This window comes from Cetorhinus maximus, chromosome 17 (assembly GCF_964194155.1).
Source record: "Cetorhinus maximus chromosome 17, sCetMax3.hap1.1, whole genome shotgun sequence".
Taxonomy (NCBI): domain Eukaryota; kingdom Metazoa; phylum Chordata; class Chondrichthyes; order Lamniformes; family Cetorhinidae; genus Cetorhinus; species Cetorhinus maximus.
This window is the reverse complement of record NC_135895.1, coordinates 15,644,639-15,672,009: the sequence shown is the minus strand read 5'-3', so window position 1 is coordinate 15,672,009 and position 27,371 is coordinate 15,644,639. Positions and strand designations below refer to the sequence as shown.

The 27,371-nt window shown below is 42.2% G+C and overlaps 1 protein-coding gene across 3 annotated transcripts; it reads right to left on the bottom strand.

Moving 5' to 3' along the window:
• On the bottom strand, positions 1-26,886 carry lrrc8c (leucine rich repeat containing 8 VRAC subunit C). 3 transcript variants are annotated; one of them, XM_078560751.1, is made up of 4 exons: positions 26,776-26,886; positions 26,274-26,315; positions 22,126-22,268; positions 1-10,749 (listed from the first exon to the last, which is right to left on the bottom strand). In XM_078560751.1, exons 2-4 carry the CDS (start codon positions 26,284-26,286, stop codon positions 8,458-8,460), a joined length of 2,448 nt encoding a protein of 815 aa, XP_078416877.1. In that variant the 5' UTR covers positions 26,287-26,315; positions 26,776-26,886; the 3' UTR covers positions 1-8,457. The 3 variants fall into 3 exon arrangements, with proteins under 3 accessions (XP_078416877.1, XP_078416878.1, XP_078416879.1); XM_078560752.1 differs by lacking the exon at positions 26,274-26,315; XM_078560753.1 differs by lacking the exons at positions 22,126-22,268; positions 26,274-26,315; positions 26,776-26,886 and adding an exon at positions 16,520-16,591.
• Between the last annotated feature and the right edge of the window lie 485 nt (positions 26,887-27,371).

Genomic DNA, 27,371 nt, shown 5'->3' with positions numbered 1-27,371 from the left:
TTGTATTCTTTTGCCATTGGATTTATTTTCTTTTTAACATGTATGAAATGTTTCTGACAAACTAAAACAGTTTTAGGCTCTCATTGAAGTAACTACCAGAAGGAACAGATTGACTTGACTTGACTGAGAAACACACTCTGCAGTATTACGTAAGTCAAGATTCACAACACTTGGTGCAGTACATAACATTAGGTGTCCTATCACATTCCAAATTCTCCACATTTTCCTTTAAAAAACAAGCACCAATGCAAGTGAAAGAATTGTGTGCACAGTTTATAATTGAACAAACTTTGTACAACTAGTTGTACTGAACAATTCAGCTGTAATATGTTTTTAAACAGTCATTTGTGTCATTAGCAAGTTACATCCAATCTATTGTAATTAGGGGAACATTATTGTGCTTCTTTCAGTAGCTACAATTTCTGTGACTCCAATCCTGCAGTAATTCGATTGTTCGTTTCTCAAAACACAAGATACATGGTGTAGAATTCCCTTACAGAAATAGCACTAATTTTGGCAGACTCTTGCACAAGGTTCAATTTAAAACATTGTTTTTTTTTTAAACCGTAGCTAACCACTTCATAGAATTGTTCTAACTGAGAAACAGCTGTCTGAAAAGGTCGTAAAAACAGCATTAAATAAGCAAGTACATCCTTCACACATATGGGCTATTGTGTTTCATTTATCCTAGTACAGGGGTAGATACAGCAGGAGTCCATTCAAACAACTGTTAGTGCTGTGCTGAAACATAATCATGTATAATATTTCGGTTTGAAATATAATTGACGAATACAAAGTTTCACAATTGACACATTCAGCCTTGTCGTACTATTATGTCAATAAAATATAATATATTAATACAGTGTGATAAAAATTGACATTAAAAAAATAAAAAGGCAATTTTGTTCTAAAATCAGTAGTGGACACTCAGGTATCTCATAATCAGATGGCAAATGAAGAAAATAATGACTTTGGATTACAATAATAGGGTTTTTCCTTATTTGAGGATAATTCGGGTTTTCAGACAAAGAAATACACAAACCCTCCTAGCCTTTTGTCAACGATACAAGAAACCACAAGTAATTACTGTTTTGTTTGTGGTAATGAGTAAGTGCATAAGTGAGTGATAATAATATTTTGAACACAAGGAGGCCCTCCTGCAGTTGAATTAGTATTAAATCCAATTCACATTGCAAGAGTGACTCAGAGAGCACTGCGTTGATCTCATGTCAACATTTCCACCAGAAATGCTGAAGCGGGTCTCTGTGATATGAAAACGTGCTTCTTTGGGTGCATTTACAGGACAGGGATAGCGTTGGTGCAAAGCGGTTTGGCTTTGTACGTGACTAAGCTTCTGGAAATTGAGTGGGAAGGCCCCAGCTAACTCAGAAGCAAAACAGAGTGATAATTCGTCCTCCAGGGAGTTCCGCTCTGCTTCATTCCGATCATAGATAAGCCCTTAAAAGAAATGCAGCTTATTAGCGTGATATTCCCAACTTATGGTGAGATATACTTAAGGAATGAATTCTCCTTCAGCCACCAAGTAGCGAGTTCAATGCATTTATCAAATGGCAATAGAATTTCAGGAGCCCGAGGAGGAAAAAAAATCTAAGTTGGCCCATGTATGTCACATATACATGTGTCTTACAGTAGCTTATCATGGAGTATCTCATTGAACAACCTTGAAACACACAGTGACTGTTCTGTCAGTCAGCTCTAATGTTCTTTGGTTGAACTATTCAAAATATATTATTTATTGTAAGGAAGATTTCAAACAGAATACTTCACAGGCTTGATATTTCAACCTGTTAAATCCAGCTTATCAAAGTATTTTTTTAAAAAAAAAATCTGATTACAAAAGATAATGTGCGTTTCTTTCAAAGCTGAAGGAAAAGGCAGCATCAGTGATAAAGTGCAGAAAGCAGCTACAGACTTCTCTTGGCAGAAATGGCCCAGGGCTTGACTGGGAGCATTTGGGTAAAAGGGAGTAAGGAATTAAAAATGAACCTGACACCAATAAGATCCTCATTCTGATCTGGTCTGCTTGATCTAGACGCATGGGTTCGAGTGGTACATCAGCGTGTAACATCTACAGAATGCACTGTAGTAACTCACCCAAGACTTCTGCTACAGAGCCTACCAAATCCACGACCTCCATTACCCAGAAGGACAAGAGCAACAGGCACATGGAAAAACCAGCCCCCCGCCAATTTCTCCTCCAACTTACACACCATCCTGACTCAGACATATATCACCCCCCATTCCTTCATGTTCAGTGGTTCAAAATCCTCAAACTCCCTGCCTAACAATGCAGTGAGAGCCCCTTCACATGGGGGCTGAATTTTAATGGCTGTTGGGCCTTTAATTGGCTTGAGGTGGGAGTGCTGCCTCCCTGGCCAGCACCGCCCTTACCCAGCAGCGCCACTGCTGGGACTACATGCGTTCCCAAAGAGGAGCCGTCAATGGACTCAGAATTTAACATAAGTCCAGGGCCTCACTAGGGCCAGGCTGGCAATCCCTGGAGTGGGATGTGGGATGGGCTGAATGACAGGGAGGGAGGGGGAGGAGAAACGCTGTGTTGGGGGGGTAATACATTGGGGCCTTCGATGAGCACAGGGTGGCTAAACAGGAAGCAGCCCGAGGCCTGGACACGTGGAGTGGAAAAAATCCTAGCGGTGGTAGGAGGAGGCCCTTAAGTGGCCTTTAATTGTCCCCTGGGTGGGTAGGCCACCTGATGTTCGCCCACCACAGATAAAATACCCACGGGGGGCGGGGAGACAACGGGCATACGCCGCTGCCATGGCATCCAACTTTCCGCCCCCTGTCTGGCATCCCATCCTGGGGGGTGGGTGGACTGCCGCGGTGAACCATGAGCCACCTTCTCATGGGGAAGCAGGAATGGGCAATAAACGCTGGCTCTGCCAGTGATGCCCACATCCCAAAAAATCATGACTGATGTGAAAGAACACGTGGCACTGACTGAAGTAAGGCAAGAAGCTCTCCTGGTGCCCTTGACTACTACTCCTTCCTCAATTAACACGGTCCAAATAGACTAACTAGTTATTCATCTCAAACCTTGCTGCTGCATTTGCCTGGATGACAACAAACAAGTACAAGGTAAGTCACTGTGAAGTGATTTGAGATGTTTCCTATATCCGGACTGTTACTGGCCAATCACAAACATCCTTTTTGAACAACAATCATTTTAATAGCTTTCCACAGAACTGGGATAACAAAACCTCTGAGGAATCTCCAGAGGAGATAAAGTGATGGAATATGGCAACCCCAAAATTATATTTTTTGGGCCTACTAAGACTTTAGTGTTTTATTAACCTTCCACCACAGCCTAAGAGAAAAGTAAAACAAATTCATAATTAGTTTGCCTCCATCAATTTTAAAAGAACCACAGCTTTGACAAAAGAACTAGATGAGGAGAATGTCTTTTCTTATGCGGCAAGTTGTCGTGACTGCCCCAAATAGAGTGATGGACGTAGATTCAATAGGAGCCTTTCAAAAGGGGATTGAGGACGTGAAAAAGGGGGAAAAAATTGCAGAACTGTAGGGAAGAGTAAGGGAGTGGGGCTAATGGAGAAGGTCTTCCAATGAGCTGGTACAGGCATCATGGGCCAAATGGCCTCCTTCCTTGCTGTGTGGTTCTATGATTCCTGCCTCAAGAATGGGGGAGATGGTGGTACAGTGGTAATGTCGCTGTTACTAGTAATCCAGCAGCCCAGGCTAATGCTTTGGAGGTAAAAGCAAAATACTGCGGATGCTGGAAACCTGAAACAAAAACAAAAATTGCTGGAAAAACTCAGCAGGTCTGACAGCATTTGTGGAGAGAAAGACAGAGTTAACTTTTCGAGTCTGTATGATTCTTCTTCAGAAGCTGGCGTTGTTAATGCTTTGGGGGCATAGGTTCAAATCCTGCCATGGCAGCTGGTGGAATTTAAATTCAATTAATAAATTCTTGAATTATATAGCTAGTCTCAGTAATGGTGATCGTGACAACTATCGTCAATTGTCAGAAAAACCCATCTGGTTCACTAATGTCCTTCAGGGAAGGAAATCTGTCATCCTTACCTGGTCTGCCCTACATGTGGCTCTGCAGCCATGTGGTCTATTCTTAACTGCCCACTGAAATGGCCCAGAAAGCCACTTGGTTTAAGGGTATTTAGGGATGGGCCACAAATGCTGGCCTTGCCAGTAATGCCAACATCCCATGAAAGAATAAAAAAAAAACATCATCATAGTTCTGTGTGATGTTCATATTTGCTACAGGGAACAAGATCAGTCGGATAACACAGATGTTTTCTCTGAAACAAATGGTGGCAACACGCTCTTGAACACATAGGACACTCGTGACATTTCTCAGAAATGCCATTATAACAGAAGCAAAAATCCATGGGGTTAACACCTCCATTGCGATAATGCATAAAGACATTACGTTACTGAAAAGAGAGATATGTTGCAATGATCACAACAATTCATACTATATTCCCTTTTCTCCTTCCCCCTCCCCCTTCTTCTTCTCCTGTGGTGTAAATTGCTGTGATTGTTTGAAATGTGGCATTCTTGTGTTTGTCCTTAGTGCAAGACAGAAAGCTTCAGTAACATGTCTCTCTTTTCAGCAATATTCATAGAGAAATGTTATACAAGGATATTAAAGGCTTGTACGCTCATAAAGCAAAGAATAATTTCATAGGTTGTAGTCTCCCAGTGTTGTCAGATAGTGTCGGGTTTAATGTGGCCTTAATTCTATCATTGTTCCTGATTCTCCTTCCTTGTATACTTATAAAAGCCAAGGACAAAGATCTACAATATGTCCCAGGTCTGATGCTGCTGCCCTTTAGAAGAAAAATCCCTCTTGTTTGAGTGGGGGAACAAACTTAAAGGTTTTGGGTTTGGGAAAGGTGTGATGAAGTATTTACTGGGCTATGTTCCGAGGTACCATAGGGCAAGTTTACCACTCCAATTTCAATGGTGCAGTGCGGAAATATATTGCTGTGCCACTGCTCCTACAGCACAAGTGGTAACAGTCACATCCGTAACTCTCTACTCAGTGAGTTTCTGATCATCTGGTCATTATCACATTGCTATTTGTGTGACCTTTATTGACTGTAAAATGCTTTGGAATGTCCTAAGGTTGAGAAAAGGTGTTCTCTAAATAGAACAACAGCAATTTGTATTTATATAGTATCTTTAACATAATAAAACATTCCAAGGCATTTCACAGGAACGTGATAAAGCAAACTTTGACACTGAGCCACATAAGGTAGCATTAAGATAGCATAAGTTTGGTCAAATAGGTAGGTTTGAGGAGCATATTAAAGGAGAAAAGGGAAGTAGAGAGGAGAAGAAGTTTAGAAAGTGAATTCCAAAGCTGAGGGCTGAGGCAGATGAAGGCACAGCCACCTATGGTAAAGCGATTAAAATCAGAAATGCTCAAGAGGCCAGAAGTACAGGAGTGCACACAGAGGGTTGAAGGGCTGGAGGAGATTACAAAGATTGGGAAGAGTGAGGCTATGGAGGAACTTGAAATCAAGGATGGGAATTTTAAAATCGAGGCATTGTTTAACCAGGAGTCAGTGTAACACAGGTGTATACAGGGAATGGGTGAGCAGGACTTGGTATGACTAAGTGCACAGGCAGGAGAGCTTTGGATGACTTTCTTTCTTGACTGCGTTCTCAGAGGGCAGAGATGTCAAACACAAGGTACTTCTGTGCACAGAAGGGGGATATTCAAAGGACAGGTTGCTCTCATACATCTACAAATAACTGGTGATGGAGATTGGTCAGGCTGTTTGTTTCTTGCTCAAAGAATGGTATTTGGCAGGGGGCGAAGTGAGGAGTCTAAAATTGAACGATAGGGCATTCGACAAGACCGTAATTATTGGTCAGGTAGGTTCTTGGCATTGTTGGAAATAAAGGTCTGAACCTGGAATCCTTCTCCTCTATTGGGGATGCCCTGTTATACACAAATTCTGTGCAAAATAATACAAGTCACTGGTTCTTCTAAGCACGTTTCTAGCTAAAGGAAGATGAAGGAATGCATTTTTGGACTTCCCATGGATTGTGGGGTGAAAAAGTAAAGCTCTCCACTTTTAGCTGCACATGCAAGTAGCTTCTAGACACTTATCATTTATTTTCACTTTTCCTTCATGGTCTCCGTTTAGTTAAAAATGGTTTTATCCATGATACATGAATTTTGAACAAAACAGTTCAGTGTTAAACTGTACATACAATCTTCTGTTATATAAAGTATGGAATGGTGTTTATCTGAAGCAGGGATTGAGAAAAGGTCAGTTGGTCCATTCATCCAAACCATCCAACGAACCAGGGACAATGTACACGACCACATGATCGTCCCGACGTTTAATTCCCTGAAGCAAGTGACTAATGATGGTGTAAACATTCAAGAAGAGGGCTCTGGTAACCCTTGGTTATCCCCTTGATAACCAAAAGCAATAAAATTCTATTTCTTCGGTCCTCACCTAATGCCATTACATTACTGCGAAGTGATTTCCATTTCACATTGATGCATAAGCAGCATTGTAACTTGGCCGTAGTTTGGTTCTCTGACCTGATGACTGAAACCATCAGCAGTAGATGGTTGTGCACCCTCTGCTGTTCAATCATTTTGGAGGACTACCTTGGGTCTGGTCTGGAGGTACTTTTCGCTTTAAAGAAAAGTGCCTGTAATTGGGCAGCCTTATAAACAAAAGTCCTTTTCATGCTAAAACCATTAACGTGTGAATTTGCTTTCCATTATAAATGTGGGAATACAAATCTATAATGAGAAAAAGTTGACACAGACGTGTGATTAAAAATATGCCAACAGGAAGTAAGGCTTTGTAGAGAGGAAGTGCATATATATATCTAGACTGGCAGAGTGGAGCTGTGTACGTTGTGTAAGCAGATGCTCTCAGAGTTATCTCTTCATTGAACTTAGCGTTAAGACCGATTGCCACGCATGCTACAATATAACTCTGGTTTGCGGGTACACATTATGATTTTGACCTAATAATCTCAGATTGACAGGTGTAGTATAATGGTAAACTGTATTTTTAAACTTGCATTCTAAATTAACCTCTCCCCACAAATAAAATAAGTAATTGTATTGTATATATATTATATACCCACACACACATTACACATATACACACACACACACACACACACACACACATAGGTGTATAGTGCTTCTTTTAGTAATCTGCTTAAAAATAACTTGTCATTTGACCATTTTGAGGCTATAAACATATATCGGCTGTCACTATCCTCTTAATTAGCGTTTTGACTATATCACACTGTCCCACCATGCTCTGCCAACCTACATATAATTATTAAAAAACATTCCTTGTAATATAACGGTTTTTTTTTGTTTACCAACAGCTCTTTAGCAGCATCTCAGTCATCCATCTTCTACAACACCATTAACACTATATTGAAATGCTACACTGTAACCTGGTCATAGTCTTCCACTGCCTATACATTGTATAGATGCAGTTCAAACTGACAAGACTTCGCACCAGCGTACCTCAGTTCCCAGCTACATGCTTAGCATTAGTTCCACTGCAGCCTCCAAATATAGGTATGCCCTAAATAAGTAACATTGAGGCATAATGGTTCCCCCCAAACCTCTCACCAACTCTCCAGTGTCCCTTCAGCTAGCACTAGCTCATATTGGGTTACACAATCAATGGGCCAAATGGCCACCTTCTGCGCCATAATGACTTTATGAAAATCCTTTGGTTTAGTGCAAAAATCCCATTTTCCCTGCTAGTACATTGCATTGAATAATTGATAATCAATGAGTATTTGAATCAGTTTGTGGTATCCTTTGCGTGGTTTAGTGGCACGTTATACCAGCTTGTGCAGCAGTTTTGGGTGTTGACACCCTACTAAAGGCACATTTTACTTCTTTTTTTGTTAAATAAATAAATTTGGGAAAAATCACCATCTTGTCTGGCCCCTGTTTACTGAGAACAGATCTCTGATTTTATATATATATATATTATATATTCTTAAAAAAGGCTGGTCGTAGCTTCACACACAGAGGTTTCTGTCACTTGTATGTTCACTGATAATGTTCTTTCAGTGCAGGAAGGCAATGGTCTGCTCTGATAAGTTTTCTCTGACACTAATCCACAATTTTTGTAGCACAGTAACATCCACTCCTTTGAAATTCCTTAACTAGATTAGAGGCAAGACACAAATTACTTAATCATCACTAATCCCATCCGTTGTTTCACACAGCTAAAACGAACATGATGGATTACAAAATACAAGATTAATGTAAAAATGTTGGCAGTAACTCTTGAGTTATACAATTTAAGAGCAAAACAAACCAAAAGAAACCACAGCCAGCTCACAACAGACTCACCCATCAAGGGTCACTTGACATTAAAAGTGGTGACATTATGGCTGAAATTCAGACTGCCCCCTTTTGACCACAGTCTATTCCATTTTCATTTGCTCCCTGACATCAGAAGGCAGCACATCAAACAAGGCGTCCTCCACAAGGAGACCACTTCGCTTCAGTGCCCGGCAAGCCCCTAGCTCTGCCGGCAGTCCTTCAAAATGGTTCCCCCTCAGTTCCAGCACAGTGAGATGCGCCAAGTTGCCAATCTTTGGGGATAGGACTGATAGGTTGTTCTTGCCAATTTTTAGCGTCTTTAGCTTCTTGCAGAAGTACAGCTCGTCTGGCAAGCTCTCCACTTTGTTGCCGGTGATGGTAAAGTCCTGCAGGCTTTGGAGGACCCCGATCTCCGGTGGGATGAACCGGATGTCATTGTGGCCCAGGTCCAAGGACCTCAGCTTGTTGCACAGGAAGAGGTGCGAAGGCAGAACCTCAATCTTGTTGTGGTTAAAGTAAAGGCGCTCCAAGCTTGATAACTTCTTGATGTGCTCGGGGATGTAAGTTATACTGTTGTGCCACATCTTGAGGCAGGTGAGCTTGCGGCAATGTTGAAAGCTGATGATTTCCTCAACCGATTTCAGATTGTTTTCCTTCAAGTCAAGTTCTTGAAGATTGATCAGGCTGAACACGGCATGGGGTATTCGCTCCAGGTCGCAGTGAATAAGCTCGAGCTCAGTTAGATTGACCATTTTCTTCAAGCTATTGAGCATCACTAACTTGGTGCCGTCATTTTGAATGCACAGAGTTTGAAGGTGACTCGAAGTTTCAACGATTGGCGGTGGGATTTTGGTCAAATTACTTTTAATGTAAAGGACCTTGAGACTTTTGAGTTCCCTCAAGGATTCCAGTGTGATGTTCTTAGAGAGGTCAGGACTCAAAGAGCCTTGAAGGTGCAACTCTTCCAAACTCTTCAGCCCGTACATCCAGTGCGGCAGCTCCCGGATGTCATCAAACTTGACGCGCAAAACCTTGAGGTTTTCCTTCAGGAATGCCAGAGCAGCGCTGTGGATCTTGACCGAGCACTGGTACAGGGACAATTCCTGCAGGTCCTCGAGCTGCACAATGGTGGCCGGTATGGTGACGTTGTTGATGATCTCCAGTTTTAGGGACTGCAGCTCTGTAAGCTCGAACACAGTATCCGGTAACCCCGACAGCATGAAAAGCTGCAATTCCAGCCGGTTCTGAGCGTTCGTCTGCAGCCGCTGCCGCAGCTTATCCGGGGTCCACTCGTTGTTCAGGTTCAGCTGCTTCAGTTTGTTCTCGCTGACCTCGGACAGGAACACTGCGAACCTCTTGGAGTACAAAGGGTCGTACTGGTCTATCAGGTGCAGCATGAAGGCGAAGTCATTCTTGACGTCCGGGATGTCATCGATGCCAGTCTCCTGCCGGACATACTCAAAGGAGTATTCCTTAAGGGAGCGGTAAAACAGCCAGTAGAGAGTGTAAAGGCAGGTGAGGCCGTACACACTAACAAAACACAGGTAGCAAATGGACAGCTTGGAGAACAGGTGAGCCATAGTGTGGTTGCAGGAAAACTTACAGTAGCCTGTCATCTCCTGAATGTTAACCTCGCAATCCACAGTGAAGTTGACCTTAGAGACCAGGATGCTGTTATATGCAATGATGAAAATGAACTTAATGACTTTGATGATGGTCTGACGCACATACATGGAATATAGAAGATCCCCTTCTTCGACGTGCAGTCTGAACTTTTTGACTTTCTCAAACAGCGCCTTGGCCTGCTCGCCTTCCTTTTTGTCCAGGGCACTGACGGTTGGCTTCTCCACCACTATCTTCTCGGGAATGGATCGCAAGGACTGCGTTTTCACCAGGTTGCCCTCGGAGTTGGACAGGCCCGGCGCCATCTTGACCTGGTGGTTCTTCTGGCTGCCCTTGCTGTCCTTTTCCTCGGGGTTTTCGCCGGAAACCTCGGACAGGGCGCGGGTTGTCCACAGCGAGTCAAAGCACTTGCCCAGGATGGAGATGAAGTGTTCGATTTTCGAACTGGATCCGGGGAACTTGAACCAGAAGTTGCTGCACAGCATGAAGATCAGCGTGTGTATCAGGACTAGATAGGGGAAATATTTGGCATACCAGTGCAGCGCGCGCTCATAGCACATTTGGTTTATAAAGCTGTACTGCTGAAGATCAAGATTTGTCTTCAATCCTTTCATTTCAGCGGAAGGGTGAGAGGATGGACGTGGTAATGGCAATGTTGCTGGTGTCACAAATGGACCGGAAGAAATGTTGACCAGTGTTTGATTTTGAACGGGGCGCAGGTTGTGGGGTGAATTCCGTTTGGGAAGACAAATGATCTTGTCTTGCATCACCTGGGGAAGGGACGGGTGCGGGGGAGAAAAAAAAAAATCAAGCCATTAAAAAGTATAACATTTGAGCAAGTTTAAATATAAATATTTATCGATGAATCATATAATCATCGCAACTATAAGACGAAAAGACGTCATTTTGGGTGCCTGTGCTGACCTCAGCTTTTCAATTAGTGATACATACTCTCCATAGATTATAAAAGTATTAAAGTGGATTTGCCTGCAGTAAAGAATGAGATAACTTGTATTGATGCAAAGCAGATCACAAAGTGCTTGACAACCAAATAAATATTTTTGAAGTGTTGTAATGAAGGAAACACAAAGGAGGATAGTCATTTGGTAGAACAGCACTTGAGTATTGCTGAAAAAAGAGACATGTTGAAGCTTTTCATCTTGCACTCATCAGGACACTTTGCAAGAATACAATATAGGGGAAAACAACAATTTATACCAAATGAGAAGAGAGTGCTGATTGGTTGGCAAGTGGATTCTGACTGGAGAATGCACCAGTGATGGTGACTGACAGTTAACCTCCGAGCATTGTTTGAAATTTAAACCATGCAGCTTGACGACCCTGATTGGTCAAGGCATGGCCCTGAGGAATGAGCCAGCGAATGGCTGTCACTTACTTTGTTTAGCTGAAAGAGGCGCAATGTGTACATGTTCTTTTTGCCTGTAAAGAACAGGCCTCTGTGTATTAATATATACAGCTTCCAGTACATGCAAATGAGCCACACTGTGAGCCTAACTGACAATCTTAAATTGGTTGTCAGCGTCATTCTTAGCACACTGAGGATTATTTAGCAAATGTCCAATCGCGGAATCACATCAATGTTGGACACTGCGCTTTGCATTTTGCAAGCATGGACTGGTTGGGTACTGTCTGTACCTTGCCCATTGCGGACAGTGGCTAGGAAGTGTTGTTTGATATAACCCGCCAGTCTTTGCGACGGACGGCCTACACACCTAGCATCAGACTGGCACTGAAATTCATATACCACATTACTCAATTGTGTGATAGGCAGAACATTTTTTTGGCTTGAGAGCAGCAGCCTATAGTGGCGAATACCACTCGTTTTGCTATTGCATAGTAACAATGTGAAACAGCTAGCTTCACCTGTTGCTCAAATTTTTGAGATACCTTGCCCTTCCAGGATAATCTGAGGTAGACTGGGCACTTTTCGGGGTCAAAAGTGATGGCCTGACGCCCGTTCCTGAGTTTGCATGTTATACAGTGCGAAATGATCTGATCAGGGTAGTCCTTGCAGGATGATTTTGATGTGCCCTATTTCAGTATCAAGCTTAAATGGTGAGCAAATGACTCGGGCCCTATTTACAAGGTTGCTGATAAGACCAATCAGACTCCACTTGCCAACCAACCAGCACTCTCTTCTCATACAGTATGAATTGTTGTTTTCCCCTTATATTGGTATTCTTGCACAGTGTCCTGATAAGTGCAAGGTAAAAAGCTTTGACATGTCTCTTTTCTCAGCAATACAAAGGAATAGCCCACAAAGAGCAAAGAGACAAATAATCAGATAATCTGTTCTTTTCGTGATGTTGGTTGAGAGGTAAACATTGGCCAGGACACAGGATTACATTGAATAAACAGCCCAGAAACAGGCCAGTCCAGAACGGCCTTTATGCTCCACTCAACTCCCAACTCCTCCTCATTACCAGAATAACCTCTGTTCCCTCCTCCATGATATGCTTATGTAGCCTCCCTTAAATGCATGGACACCTTTCATTTCACTTTCTGCACCCTATGGTAGCCAGTTCCACATTCTCACCACTCTCTGAGTAAAGAGGTTGTTTCCGAATTCCCTATTGGATTTCTTGGTGATTACCTGATGACCTCTAGTTTTTCCCTCCCCGACAAGTGCAAACACCCTCTCTGTCTTTAATCTAACAAAACTTTTCTTAAGTTTATTAAGTCACCCCTCAGCCTTCTCTTTTCAAGAGAAAAGAGCTATACCCTGTTTATCCTTTCCCAACAAGATCATAAGAAACAGGAGGGGTCAGCCATTCTGTCTCTTGAGCCTGCTCCAGCATTCAATAAGATTGTGGCTGATCTGATTGTGATCTTAACTCCAATTTCCTGCCTTCTCCCCATATCCCTTGATTTCCTTGTAGATCAAAAATCTGTCGAGCTCAGTCTTGAATATATTCAATGACCCAGCCTCCACTGCTCTTGGTGGAAGAGAATTCCAAAGACTAACAACCCTCTGAGAGAAGAGATTTCTCCTCATCTCTGTCTTAAATCGGAGACCCCTTATTTTTAAACTGTGCCCCCTAGTTGTAGGAAACATCCTCTCAGCATCTACCCTGTCAATCCCCCTCAGAATCTTATATGTTTCAACAAGATCACCTCTCATTCTTCTAATCTCCAATGAGTACAGGCCCAACCTGCTCAACCTTTCCTCATAAGAAAACTGCTTCATCCCTGGAATCAACCTAGTGAATCTGCTCTGAACTACTTCCAAAGCAAGTATGTCTCTCCTTAAGTAAGGAGACCAAAAGTGTAAACAATACTCTAGATGCAGCTTCGCCAATGCCATGTAAAAGTAGATCTGATATCATCCTTGTTAATTTTTTTGCATCCTCTCTATTCCTTCTCCATCCTTTATATCATATGGAGACCAGAACTGTTCACAGTACTCCAACTGTAGTCTAACCAAGGTTAGATGAAAGCTTTATATTTTTCAATTCTATCCCTCTAGAAATTAATCCTGGTGCTTGCTTTGCCTTGTTAACCTGAGACGTTACCTTTAGTGATTTGTGTATTTGTACTTCCAGATCCCTTCAGTCCCCTACCACACTTTACTTCTTATTTTCTAAGTAATCCTTATTTTTCTCACCAAAATGCAGTAGCCCACACTTGCTGTGTTGGAATTCATTGGTCAATTGGGAGAACTCCTCTGCTCTGTTTAAAATAGTGCCATGGGTTTTTTTTTAGGAGCCTTCAGTCTCATCCAGTTGCACCTCCAGTAGTGCAGCACTCCCTGGTGTGTCAGCCTAGACTACCTGCTCAAATCTCTGGAGTGGGACTCGAACCAAGAACCTTCTGACTCAGTGGCAAGAGTGCTACCCACTGAGCTCAGGCTGACACCTATAGAGCTGCTTAAGCAACTCTTTGCATCCTATAGCTCAATAGTTCAGTGCTCACGGGAACAATTAAAATTTACCAGAGAATCATTGTTTGCCGAGGTACCTGCAGAAGACCAACAATCAGCAAGCACATAAATAATTGTGTAAAACCGATTTACTTCTCAGGGGAAATTTTGAATGTTAAGCTTAGCACAGCTATTAGAATGGCCAAGTGCAAGTGCCTGGCCCTTAGACAGGTCACCTTCCAGGGCTGTCTATCACTCTGCCAAACACATTTCAACAATGCCCACACAGACCACAAGATGGCAGCACATTCCCTTTCAACAAGCACCAGTAGTCACAGTCCGACAGTGCAAACCATGCAGCCTGTGGACTTGAAATAAGAGAAACCCTATTCAACGATGGAGCATTATTGAAATAACTTAACATCTTCATTTCTGTGCCATTACTAACATGTGTCTAATACATTTGCTGGATTGTTATAGCCTCTACAACTCGAAGTAATTAGGAAGTTTTGATCTGATAAGTGCTTATTATTTTTCACATCAATTGAAGAATATTGCATTATTGCATTTTGATGACTCATATTTTACAGCTTAAGTTGGGGTGCAGACACAACAAAGCTGCACATATGGTTCTTGTTCAGAGTTGTTCAATGGCTGAAGATTCACCACAGTATGAACGCTCGACACACAAATAAACCCCAGTGCATTGATGGCCATTTATCACTCATCCCAGAGCTTAAATTCCATGTGCTTGCTGGTTTTAATTCATCATCAATTTGCAGAGAAATGTCCTGCCATGGTGAATTAACTATAAACCCCTCAGCAGTGGCCTTTGGGACAGGTGGAGAGACGCCTTGAATCTAGGCACTTTGATACCCAATGATACACTGCTTAAGCATCACGATGATGCATTGTATGCCGAGTTTAAGGTTTTTGTTCAAGTCCCACTCCAAAGACTTGAATAGAAAAGTCTAGGCTGACACCAATGCAGTGCTGAGGGACTGCTGCACTGAGAGAGATGCCCTCTTTCAGATGACACATTGAATTAAGGTCCCATCTGCTCTCTCAGGTGAAAGTAAAAGATCCCATGGCACTATTTTTCACTATTTGTCCCTTAACCAACATGAAAAGCAGAAGATCAGATCATAACTTCATTGCTGTTTGTGGGAGCTTGCTGTGCACAAATTGGCTGCTATGTTTCCTACATTACCACAGTGGTGGCAGTTCAAAAGTACCTCACTGACTGTAATTCTAATAGCTGTGCTATGCTTAACATTCAAAATTGCCCCTGAGAAGTAAACCGCTTTTATACAACAGAACAAACTTAATTATTTATGTGCTTGCTGATTGTTATGGGACATATTGGGGTCATAAAAGGGACTATATAAATGCATGCCTTTCTTTTATTTTAAGAATAAGCTCTTTATGAAACTAGAGTTATGGTAAGGTCATATCAAAATCTTGGTTATGCAGCAAATTGTCTGCACCTTATTTCAGGAATCTTACTCCTCTCAATCCCTTTTTGAGTTGATCTGTTTGGACAATGAAATAAAGAGGGGAAAGCAGAGGCGTTCAGTTATCTTGATATCATCTTCTCTCAACCGAAACAAGTCATACAAATGGTATTACTGAGGAATTGAAATGACAATTATCTTCAGACACTGTAAACGAGTAACATCTTTTCTCCTTTATTGCAGTGTTGTGTACCACTGATCTCGTCTTTGTAGTGAAGAATGGTCACCTTCAAGATGAAGACTAGGTTATTATTGTGCTTCGCTTAGGTAAGCCTTTTATTTAAAAAAAAATCTATTTATCTTTTCTAATTTATCAGAATGAGTAATACTTCATGTTAAACTCTCTTCCTGACAGCTGAAGCTTTGGAGGACTTGATTCCTCACTTTCACTCTTCACCCAACTGAATCATAGAATTGTTAATGGTGTAGAAGGAGGCCATTCGGCCCATCGTATCTGCACCGGCTCTCCAAACGAGCATCATGATTTAGTGCCATTCTCCTGCTTTTTCCACTTACCCTTGCACATTGTTTCTATTCAAATGATCATCTAATGCCCTCTTGAATGCCTCGATTGAACCTCCCTCCACCACACTTCCTGGCAGTGCATTCCAGACCCAAACCACACGCTGTGTGAAAAAGTTTTTTCTCACATCACATTTGCTTCTTTTGCAATATACTTTAAATCCATGCCCTCTCGTTCTCGATCCTTTGACGAGCGGGAACATTTTCTCTCTATCTACTCTATCCAGCCCCCTCATGATTTTGAACACCTCTATCAAATCTCCTCTTAGCCTTCTCCTCTCCAAGGAGAACAGTCCCAACCTCTCCAATCTATCTTCATAACTCAAGTTTCTCATCCTTGGAACTATTCTTGTAACTCTCTTCTGCACTCACTCCAATGTGATCACATCCTTCCTATAGTTTCCTCACTGGACACTATTTCAGTTCATGTTGCCAGCAGTGGGGTCTCCGAGCGTTTAGAAAGGGACTGCTATTGGTAAATATATGTATCCCTGATATTTGTGGACTTTCATAGGAGAACCCAGAAAGCGTACTGAGAGCATGCTTCCACCAGAATGGGTCAGCAACTAGACTATTGGAACTACCTTTTATCAGCAACGTCAACCAAAAATGTTCAGTATTTACAAAACAACTCAATCTTTCATCTCTCCATGTTTAATCAGTCCCCACTCTTTCACATGTGCCAGGCAAGATATAAAAAAAAACCCTCTAAAAAATGGGCAAAAGGTTGGAGCAATCAAGATATCAATCAAATTTACCACCAAGATTGAAATGTCTCCTCCCTGATGCCCAAGAAACCCAACTACTTGTTTGAGTTAAGACTCCCACTGAGCGAATGAACTGAAAACCATGCTGGCTATTGACCAAGGATATTTGCAGGCCGTTTAACTCTGACTCTTGTGGTTTTCCAATGTCTTGAGCCACAAAAAACCTGCAATAACAGCTTCAAGGCCAAAACACTTGTCTTGGGGGTAGAATTCATTTTCTCAAAGCCTTCGGCCAAATGTCATGTCTGTTGGTAAATGCTGAGTCAAAAAGTCACACAAGGCGATAAATTAATATTATTCTTTTCAGGCAATAAGGGGGGGATCCAAGATGCTACTATAGTAAGTAGCACAGGGTCCAGTTCTACAGAGTACCATTTCTATGGCGTATTAAACTCTGGGAATTTGGTGAGTGAGGTAAGAGTTACTGTCCTGGCATTGTAAAAAAAAACAAAGAGCAGCCTGAGAGAGGGGGAGACAGCGAGACCTGAGAGCTGATGTCTATAGGCATTAATTAAAATTAAAAGTTTAAGCAAGGTACAAACCAGCCTCAAAAAGAGGAAACAGTATTTGTTTAGATCATGGGCTGAGACCTCCTGTTTGCAATTCCTGTGCCGAATGGGAACTTCAGGACACTGCATGTATCCTGGGGGACTATGTGAGTAGGAAGTGTCTCCAACTTCTTGAGTTCAAGTTCAGGGTTTTTGAGATTGAGAGGCAGCTGGTGTCTCTGAGGAGCTTCCGGGAGGATGAGAGTTTGCTGGATTGTACACTCCAGGAGGTGACCATCCTACAGACGGTGAGAGTTCAGGATAGGAGATTGGTAGCCAACCAGAAGGATAGAAAGAGGCAGAAAGTGCAGGAGTCTTCGGGGATGTGTGCCAGTCTCAAACTAGTACTCAACATTGGAGAGTGCTGGGAGTGAGGACATCATGAAGGAGTGTAGACCAGATGATGACACCAATGGGCAAGGGACTGCAGTCATTATAGGAGATTGGGGGGACAGATAGGCATTTCCATAACCATCGTTGAGTCCCACATGGTGTTTTGCCTCTCTGGTGTCAGGTAAAGAACATCACGGAGAATGAGCCAGGGGAGTGAGCCAGAAGTTGTGGTACACACCATAACCAACGACATAGAGAGGGCAGGTATTGAGGTCCTATGGTCAGATTTTCAAGAGCTATAGAGGAACTTAAAACGTAGAACCTCAAAGGTTCTGGATTACTCTTAGTGCCATGCACCAGCAAGAGTAGGGATAGGAAGATAGGGACAATCAATTCTAGAGGCATGGTGCAGGATGGAGGGCTTCAGATTGTTGAGGCATTGACACCTGTTCTTCAGGAAGCACCTATTCAAAAATGATTGGTTGTACATCAACAGGACTGTGACTAATGTCCTCGTGGGGATGTCCATTAGTGTAGTTGGGGAGGATTTAAACTAAATTGGAAAGAGTTTGGCACCAGCATGTAGCAGCAAAAAAGAGGAATAAGGTGCATTAAAGAGTGAGAATATTGAATAGTACTAGAGCTGGAAGTAGTACCCTATTTGATAGCAGTAGACTAAGAAGGACAATGAGGAATATAAAGGCAATTTTAGAATGCATGTATGTAAATGCGCAAAGTGTGATAAATAAGATTGGTGAGCTACAAGCACAAACAGATGTGTGGGAATATGATATAGAAGCAATAACAGAAACATGGCTTAAAAATGCTAAGGCACATTTAATATTCACAGGTGCAAAGTGTTCAGAAAAGGAAGGGAAGGGGAAAAGGGAGGAGGGGTGCCAGTACTGATTAGGGAAAACATTGTAGTGTTGGAAAGAGAGGATGTCCTTGAGAGGGAAAGGACAGAATCCATTTGGTTACAATCGGGAAGCAAGAAAGGTATGATCACCCTGATGGGAGAATCGTATAAGCCTTCCAATTGTGAGAAAGTGATAAAGGAGCAAATCTCCAGGGAAATCAGAGAGATGTACAAGAACTATAGAGCACCATAATTGGGGGACTTCAATTTCTCAAATATGGATCGGGATAATGTTAGAGTAAAGGGTATGGAGGGGAAGGAATTTCTGAAAGGTGTTCAGGATAACTTCCTTAACCAGTAAGTTCTTGGTCATATAGAAAGGAGGCATTGCTGGAGATCTGGCACTGAGGAATGAGGTGGGCCAAGTGGACCAAACAACTATGTACATGGGTAAGAGTGATCTTCATATCTTAATTAGAGTCGTATGAAGAGCAAGGAACAATCTCAAGTCGAATTTCTAAACTGGAAGACTGCTAACTTTGATGGGATGAGAAGTGATTTAGCCAGGATCAAATGGAACCAAAGTTTGACAAAAAACTGTTACAGAACAATGGGTGATCTCTGAGGAGGAGATGTTTCAGGTACAGGCTAGGTACCTTCCAACAAAAGGGAAAAGCAGGGATCCTTGGGTGATGAGGTTGATAGAGAATATGATGAAACAAAAAAAGGAGGGCGTATGATGCATGACAGGTGAATTCTTCAAGCAAGAACCAAACCAAATACAGTAAGTTGAGAGGACATGTGAAGAGGAGAATAACACTGGCAAAGAGAGTATGGGAATAGAATGGTAGTTAACATAAAAGGGAACTGAAAAATCTTCTACCAACATGTAAACGTTAAGTGTAGTAAGAGGTGAGATAGGCCTATTAAGGCCAAAGAAGGTGATATATGCTAGAGGTGCAGGACAAAGTTAGAATATTGAATGATTGTATCAGTGTTTACTAAGGAAGAGGATGTTGACAAAATATTGGTAGAAGCGGAGATGGTAGATGTTTTCCAATCTTCATTGGATACGAAGGAAGTGCCAGAGCATTGGAAAGTGGAAAATATGACATCCTTATTCCAGGAAGGGTATAAGGGCAGCGCCAGTAACTACAGGCTGGTCAGTGGGGAGTAAGGTTTTAGAAACAATAATCAAGGAAAAAATAACAGGCACATGGAGAGGTTTGGGTTAATGAAGGAGAGCTGGCAAGGGTTTGTAAAAGGCAGATGGTGTTTGACAAGTCTAATTGATATTTCTGATGAAGTAATAGAGAAGGTTACCAAAGGAAATGCAGTGGATGTTGTCCAAATGGATTTTAAGAAAGTGTTTGACAAAGTGCCAAATGAACGACCGATAACAAAATGGAGGCTCACGGAACAGGAGGGCGAGTGTCAGCTTGGATAAAAAAAAAAATTGGCTAAAGGGCAGAAAAACAGTGAGTCATGATAAATGGTTGTTTTTCAGACTGAAGGATAGTCGACGGGGTGCTCCCCATTATATATGCATAGCCACACATACATAGCTGACCCTTGGGAACATATAAATATACACATATATGCAAATTGCTTGGATATTGAAATACAGAGTAAAATTTTAAAATTTGCTGACGGTAGCAAAATTGGAAGCGTGGCCAAAAGTGAGGATGATACCTAACAACAGGACATTAGCAGAATGGATGACAAGTGGCCGTTGAAATTTAATAGAGAAATGTGAGATGATGCAATTTTTGAAGAAGGGCTAGGAAATGGTACAGTTCTAAAGAGCGTGCAGGACAGAGGAACCTGAGGTTCATGTGCATTGAACTTTGAAGGTGGCAGGACATATTGAGAGAGCAGTTAAAAGAAAGAAAGAAGAAAAGAAAGACATGAATTTATATGGCACTTTTCATGACCACTAGATGTCTCAAAGTGCTTTGCAGCCTTTGAAGTACTTTTGAAGAATGGTTACTGTTGTAATGTAGGAATCACGGCAGCCAATTTGCACAAAGCAAACTCGCACAAACAACAATTTAAGAATGAACAGTTAATCTGTTTTTGTGATCTTGACTAAAGGATAAATATCACCAGGACACCAGGGATAACTCCCCTGCTTCTCTTTGAAATAGCGCCATGGAATTTTTTTACATCCACCCGAACAGGCAGATGGGGCCTCGGTTTAACGTCTCATCTGAAAGACGTTAAACTGAGGTCCCAACAATGCAGCACTCCTTTAGTAAAGCACTGGAATGTCAGCCTTGATTTTTGTACACAAGCTCTGGAGTGGGACTTGAACTCAGAACTTTGTGATTGAGAGGTGAGAGCACTACTTAATTTAGCGAATTATATGGGATTCATGGCTTCTTAAATCGAGGTATTGAGTTCAAAAGCAGGAAGCTATGCTGAACCTTTATAAAGCTCTGGTTAGGCCACAATGAGAGTACTGTGCCCAGTTCAGGTCACCACACTCTAGGAAGGATATGAAGGTCCTTGAGAGGGTGCAGAAGAGATTTACCAGAATGGTTCCAGGGATGAGGGATTTTAACTACAAGGTTAGGTTGGAGAAGCTGAGGTTGTTCTCCTTGGAGCAAATGAGATTGAGGGGAGATTTGATAGAGGTACACAAGGTAATGACAGGTTTAGATAGGGTAGGCAAGGAAAAACTCTTCCCGTTAGCATGGTACAAGGACTAGGAGCCACCAATGTAAGGCTTGGGCAAGAGATGCAGGAAGAGGAAGAACTTTGTCATGCAGCAAGTGGCAATAACCCGGAACCCACTGTCTCCAAGGGTGGTGGGGAGCAATTTCAAAAAGAAATTGAATGGGCACTTGAGGCAAATAAACCTCAGAGGCTCCGGGAATAGAGCGGGGAAAAAGGACTAATTGGATTGCTCTACAGAAAGCTGACATGGACTCAATAGGCTGAATGGCCTCTATCTGTACTGTAATGACTCTAATGTAGGGCTTATTCTTTTATTGAGGTGGTGAGTGGAAGGCTGAGTCAAAGTTTCTCAAAGGCTGGAAGGTTTCGTACACTTAAGCGATACTTTCTTCTGGTCTCTATTATTCTCTCTGCTAGGCTGCCTTTGTCAAACTATAACTTGACCCGCCTTTGCCAGTATTTCTGGTATCTGTGGCACGATCTGAATTAGATGACGTGGGTTGATTTTTGCTTTGAGCTCTTTATGAGCAGGCAGCAGTTAATTGTTGGCGTGGGACCTGATCCATTCACCCTCATTCAGCAGGAAATGTGTTCCCTCAATCGGTAACTTGCCAGTGTGAAGGCTGCAAATTGGGCAGTTCGGGCCCACAGCAGCACCTTAAAGAGAGACCTTTAATTGTCAAACGCACATTAAAATCAGCAGACAGTGTGGAAAAACCTACAGTAGCAAATAAGTTAAACTTAGGAGCCTTTAAGGTTCAATACACAGAAATAACTGCCAGAAAAACAGTTTACCAAATCTCCCTCCAGTCCTTACTCCAGGTGAGGATTCCTTTTAATTCTCGCTGGAAATGGCTGCCTTCTAACTGTTGCGGCAATTTGGCGAATTGAGCAATTTGTTTTGGTCAATTATCCGTTGCACTATTTTGGTCCTGCTACCACCCCATTGTTAAATTGCAAACAGGGACGCGGCAACGCGAAAGTCGCCCCAGGATGCGGGAGCAAACAAATAGTTGACTCGCCCTGAAGTCTGAGGAGACTTACCTGCAACGTGCAGCCAAAGACACCAATCATCAACATGGCAATGGCTATGTAATCGGTAAAAACATCCCACCATGGTTTCAGCACTCGAAATGCAGGCTGATGGTCAGTAAACTGCTTAAACTCCGTGACGGGAATCATAGTTCCTGTAAAAATAAGATGAATTTAAGAAAAAAAATCGAAAACCTGTATAATCATGGGTGAATCCAAGTTTGTTAGTTGTTAGGTGAGAGTCTTACATCCGCCATCAAAGCTGAATTTACACACTAAGCCATTGAGCCGAAAATTGGATGTGTTGTTCAGTTCCAAGAGTGTTAATAAATGGGACATGCCCACCTCATTAATATTATGATGACTGCTGTTTAACCCAGAGATTTTACCTATACTACTGTGCATACACATATGGTTGTATCACCGCCTGCCATGTAAAATATATTACGGTGTAAGAACCATTCCAAACTCCTTCAGATGAGGTTTTAAGATGTGACCAGCGGCTAAAGTGATTTAATACTTTCAGGAGTTTATAATTTGGTGTAGACAGGATCAAGTTAATACATTAAACTTCAATTACTGATTGTGAGTGATTCCCAGTGTGCCGAGGATGGTAAAAATTGCAAGTTTTTTCTTTCATTTTGGAAAGTTTGCAATGTGAGAATTTCATTGGTTCGCCAAAGTAACCCCACTTTCGTTTTTCAGCGCATCACATTAAAATGGACACCTGATTTAGCTTTTCCATGGGCATACTGCATTTAATTTATGCTCTGTTTGCTGCATGATTAACTAACAGTTAAAAGGAGGTCTTTCATTAAAATTTGGTTGCAGCAATCTTACTGAGGTTTGATGAAGATGAGGAATGCAGGCCTTCTGAAGTCTGACCTTGCTACACGTTAATATTTCTCCATGTGCCACACTGGCCATCCTGGGTCTTTCTGAATGTAAGACCATAAGACGTAGGAGCAGAAGTAGGCCATTCGGCCCGTTGAGTCTGCTCTGCCATTCAATGCAATTTGTTCCAGATCAATGGCTTTTTGTGCTGCATACCTATGCCTAATAGGAAATGGATCAAGACTGCCCAGACTAATTTTGTTTTGGATCATTTGAGCCAGCAGACATTAATCATTAGTAATAAAAACAGAAAGTGCTGGAAAAACTCAGCAGGCCTGGCAGGCATCTGAGGAGAGAGAAACAGAGTTAACCGGCAGGATTTACCAGTGCTGCTGAAGTCAATGGACTTTTGGCTGTCTTGCCACGTCTGCCACTGTGGGACTGGAAAATCCTGCCCAATGTTTTGAGTCCAATACGACTCTTCTTCGGAACTCATTAATTTATATACAAACCAGGTCCCAGAGATTGAAGACTCCTGTTGAATGAACCCATTGATGTGGTGGTCAATTACAGTTCACTCAGGGAGTCTGAGTTGCTGTGACAACATACACTTTTGACATGCATGTTGTAGTCTGGAGCTATGAACAGTGATGGTAGAGGCTCCAGCTTTCTTTCCAATCACATGGCTGACCTGGAATCTCTCTTGCATTAACTGCCTGTCATTGGCATGTATTGGAAGGGTTTGCAGCTTAATACTCAACCTGTATGGCTCTGTCATGAATGCACATTCCTTGGTCATCAAGGCCTGGGGTGGGACTTGAACCCAGAACTTCTGGCTCAGATGCAGGGACGCTACCCACTGCTCCACAAAACCTTCTCTGCTAGCCTTGATACACAACACCAATTCCTCTTTTACTCTACATTCTGGAATGTAATACATCATCTTTCTGACAGAGAACAGGAGCGTATTTTATATATTTGTTTCCTCTTGTTGCCTTTTAGGTTTCAGATTTTACCCATCTCTCTCTCTCTCTCTCTCTCTCTCTCTCTCTCGCTGCCTGTCGTTACAGTTGGTTCCCATGAGGTGTCAGCTGTGGCTCAGTTCATAGCACCCTCACCTTTGAGTCAGAAGGTTGTGGGTTCATGTCCCACTCCAGGACTTTGAACAAAAAAAAAGTCAAGAACTGTGAATGTACTCGAAAGAGTTACCCGATGGAAAAACTTACTTCAAACTGAGCAGCTAAGGTGAGAGGCCAAGGATTGAAACAGATGAGATAAATCAGAGGTATCAATTAGCGGCGTTAAGTATGGATTTTGAAAGCCTGAAGGATGTAAGCAGAAGGAAGGATAGACAGCAGCTAGGGGGCTGTAGGATGGGTTGGGGGGAGGGGGTGAATTAAAGAGCATTTGGGATGATACATGTGTTAAATAAACAAAAAACAATGGCTGCTTGCCCATCAAGCACTTATCCTTGATGATAGAAAAGAGAGAGAAGAAAGATTGTGATAAACTTGTCTAGGTTTGTGAGAAAGATATTAGGAGGGCCTCTTTTGATACAAGAGTGGCAGCTACCTCTTGGCCGATGGGCTCAACAGCCACACAAGAATTAAAGATGATGCATCTGATAAAGAGGAAAACAATAATCTTGAAACAACAAAGGAAAAAAATCTAAGAGTTCCAATTGTAGTCCGAGGAGATAGTACAACAGGAGTATCAATAGTAAGAACTAAAGATGGCGTCATCAGAATCACAGCTGGCAGCTGCTGGTTGATCTTTAGAGACTTAAAGGAACTGGGCCTTAGGAAGATTAAAAGAAAGAAGATTTTCATTGTCCCACAGGGGTCATGGCGATGTTGATGTAGTGATTCAGCCAATGCATTGAGAGGAAGAGTTTATAAGCACTTGACAACACGAGATCTGAAGGAAGCTGCTGAACTGTAGAGTCGAAACATCAGCAAAAGAGCGCCACAGATTCGGATGTTGAGTGGAGGAGGCCATCGATATGAAGAAAGAACAGAGCGGCAAAGCCCTGGGAAACCCCTGAATGAAGAATGCAGTTGCCATCAGAGAGAGCCATTTCAGAGAAAATTAGATAACTGTGAACATTGGTGAGAGACTATTCAATGGTAATTTGTTGAGCCATGCAGAATGCCAGGTCTTGTCAGATGCTTCACAGATGTTAAAGGTAAGAACAGATGAGTCATGGACATAATCAAGATTAGGATTCTACAGATTTGTAACACTGGTAATAAGATGATGAGTGGAATACCCAGAACGAAGCTCATACTGATGATAATGGAACAGACCAGAAGGTTCAAGGTAATGAATAATTGGAGAGTTAGCAGGAGCTTCCATAGAAAGTACCAGCGTAAGGGTTATAATGGAGTAATTAATAAGGTACGGACAACTGTTGCCTGAGCATGAGTCAAGTTCCAAGGAGAAGAAAAGGCAGACTGAGGGTGAGAGATTAATGACAATGGCATGTTCAGGAACACACTTCCTGAGCATAATGGGAACAGTCCTCTCAGAAGCACAACTCTTCTTGGAAGCAAGGGAGCAGATGATCTGGAGGGAGCTAGCAGGGTCAAATCTTGATGTTGGTCATGTTGGCAAAGGGGGGGTGATGGAAGGAAGTGCTTATCATCACAATTAGCATTGCAGGAGAAAGGTGAAGCCATTCATGAGCACCAGTACATGTCTTGCATCTCTACGGCGTCGTGCATCGATCCACCAACCTGGCCCCGGGTTTTTAATTGCATTTTTGAATGTGTTGCCTCATACTGGAGTATACTCGTAAGGGTTTTGATAGTTTCTTTGGTACCATCATCCTTGTGTGTTGGAAGGATATTCGGTTCTGGGGAGCATCACAGCGGAGGCTGATCCCGTACTCACCCAAGATGCTAACACACACAGAAATATACGCACTCCAAAAAGATCAGAAACAAGGGTCCAGCAAGACTTTTCTCACCTTCCTATTTCTTAAGAGCCTCTCGCTCTACCGACCACCACCCCCACCTTTCCCCACAATCCCCATCAAGGTTGAATTTATCAAACTCAGCACAGACCACATTAGTCTGGGATGCTCTTAGTCTGCTGTGTTCAGTGCAGTACGCCCCACATTAATCCCACTGTAGAAACAAAGCAATAACGGCCTCTTCACCGTTGTCTTCATTCCTACCCACTGTCACTCATCAACATTCTTGATTAAAGGTCAAGGAATTTCAGTATTTGTGTTTTGCAGACGTCTACTAAGAGTGCTGTTCCTCCCTTCTAAAGGGCCTTGGATATTGTAGCATGCAAAATGAAACAGAGTCACAAGTACGCACGTGGGACCGACATCTAGCGATTAGGAGCAAATGGTTTCCAATCTGCCAAAAAGAAAATAAATAAATAAATGAATAAATGCTTGAACTATTAGTTAATTTGGATTTAGAAAATGTATCCACAGAGAAGTCTGAATTGGAAACTCATATGTTTAAGCACAAAGCATCTCTCTGATTCAGCATTTTTTTTTCCAATACTAAGTCGAGTCAACCAGAGGAAACTACTTTCCAATTCAGGCACCCAGTGTCAGCATAAAATATTCCCAGAGCCAAATATGAGATGGTTAGATGCAGAGTAAAGCTCCTTCTGGTCTGGTTTGAGACGGTTGGGACTTATTTCATACAAGCACCACTGAAGGTGGCTTTCATACAATCAGCATGGACTGCATTCTAGCCCCTGTAGCGACAAGGCAGCTTCTAACCACCAGCACCAATAAGAGCGTCTCCAAACTCCAGTGTTAGTAACCCGAGCCTGTACGGAATTTTAATTATCTTTCACACTTACCTACAGGGAAGGGTTGCTTCTTGCAACAGCAAACAAAAAGGGCTGATGCTTAATTCTATAAATTTTCTTTTTCCAGATCTCCAGATTTTCCAGATCTCAAAACCTGCAAAACACAAAAGGGTAAACGTCTTGTAAAGCTGCTGGAGCAATGGAAAAATAAATAGTGCGATAAAAAAAATCCAGCTGACCTGTTACAAGACCTCTTCTTGGCTCAAATTCAGTTCAGATGGAAAAGCATTCATATACGCAGCTAATGCTCAGAATAGTTATGATGTGATCTAATTTTTGCACAATCGCACATGGTCATAAAATGATACAGCATGGTAGGAGACTATTTGACCCAATGTATCTGTGCTGGCTCTTCAGAAAGACTATCCAATTAGTCCCACTTCCCTGCTCTTTCCCCATAACCCACCAATGTTTTCCCCCTGTCAAGTTCTAATCCAATTCCATTTTGAAAGCTAATATCGAATCTGCTTCTACCACCCTTTTAGGCAGTGTATTTCAGATCAACTTGCTATGTAAATGCTTCTTCTCTTCATGTGGCCTCTGGTTCTTTTGTCAATTGTTCATGATTTTGAATGTCTCTATCAAAT

Excerpts from the sequence above, each read along its gene's own strand:
- lrrc8c (XM_078560751.1), bottom strand. Across the intron at positions 10,750-22,125 it reads TCTTTGGCTGCACGTTGCAG|GTGATGCAAGACAAGATCAT; the intron begins GTAAGTCTCCTC and ends TCCCTTCCCCAG.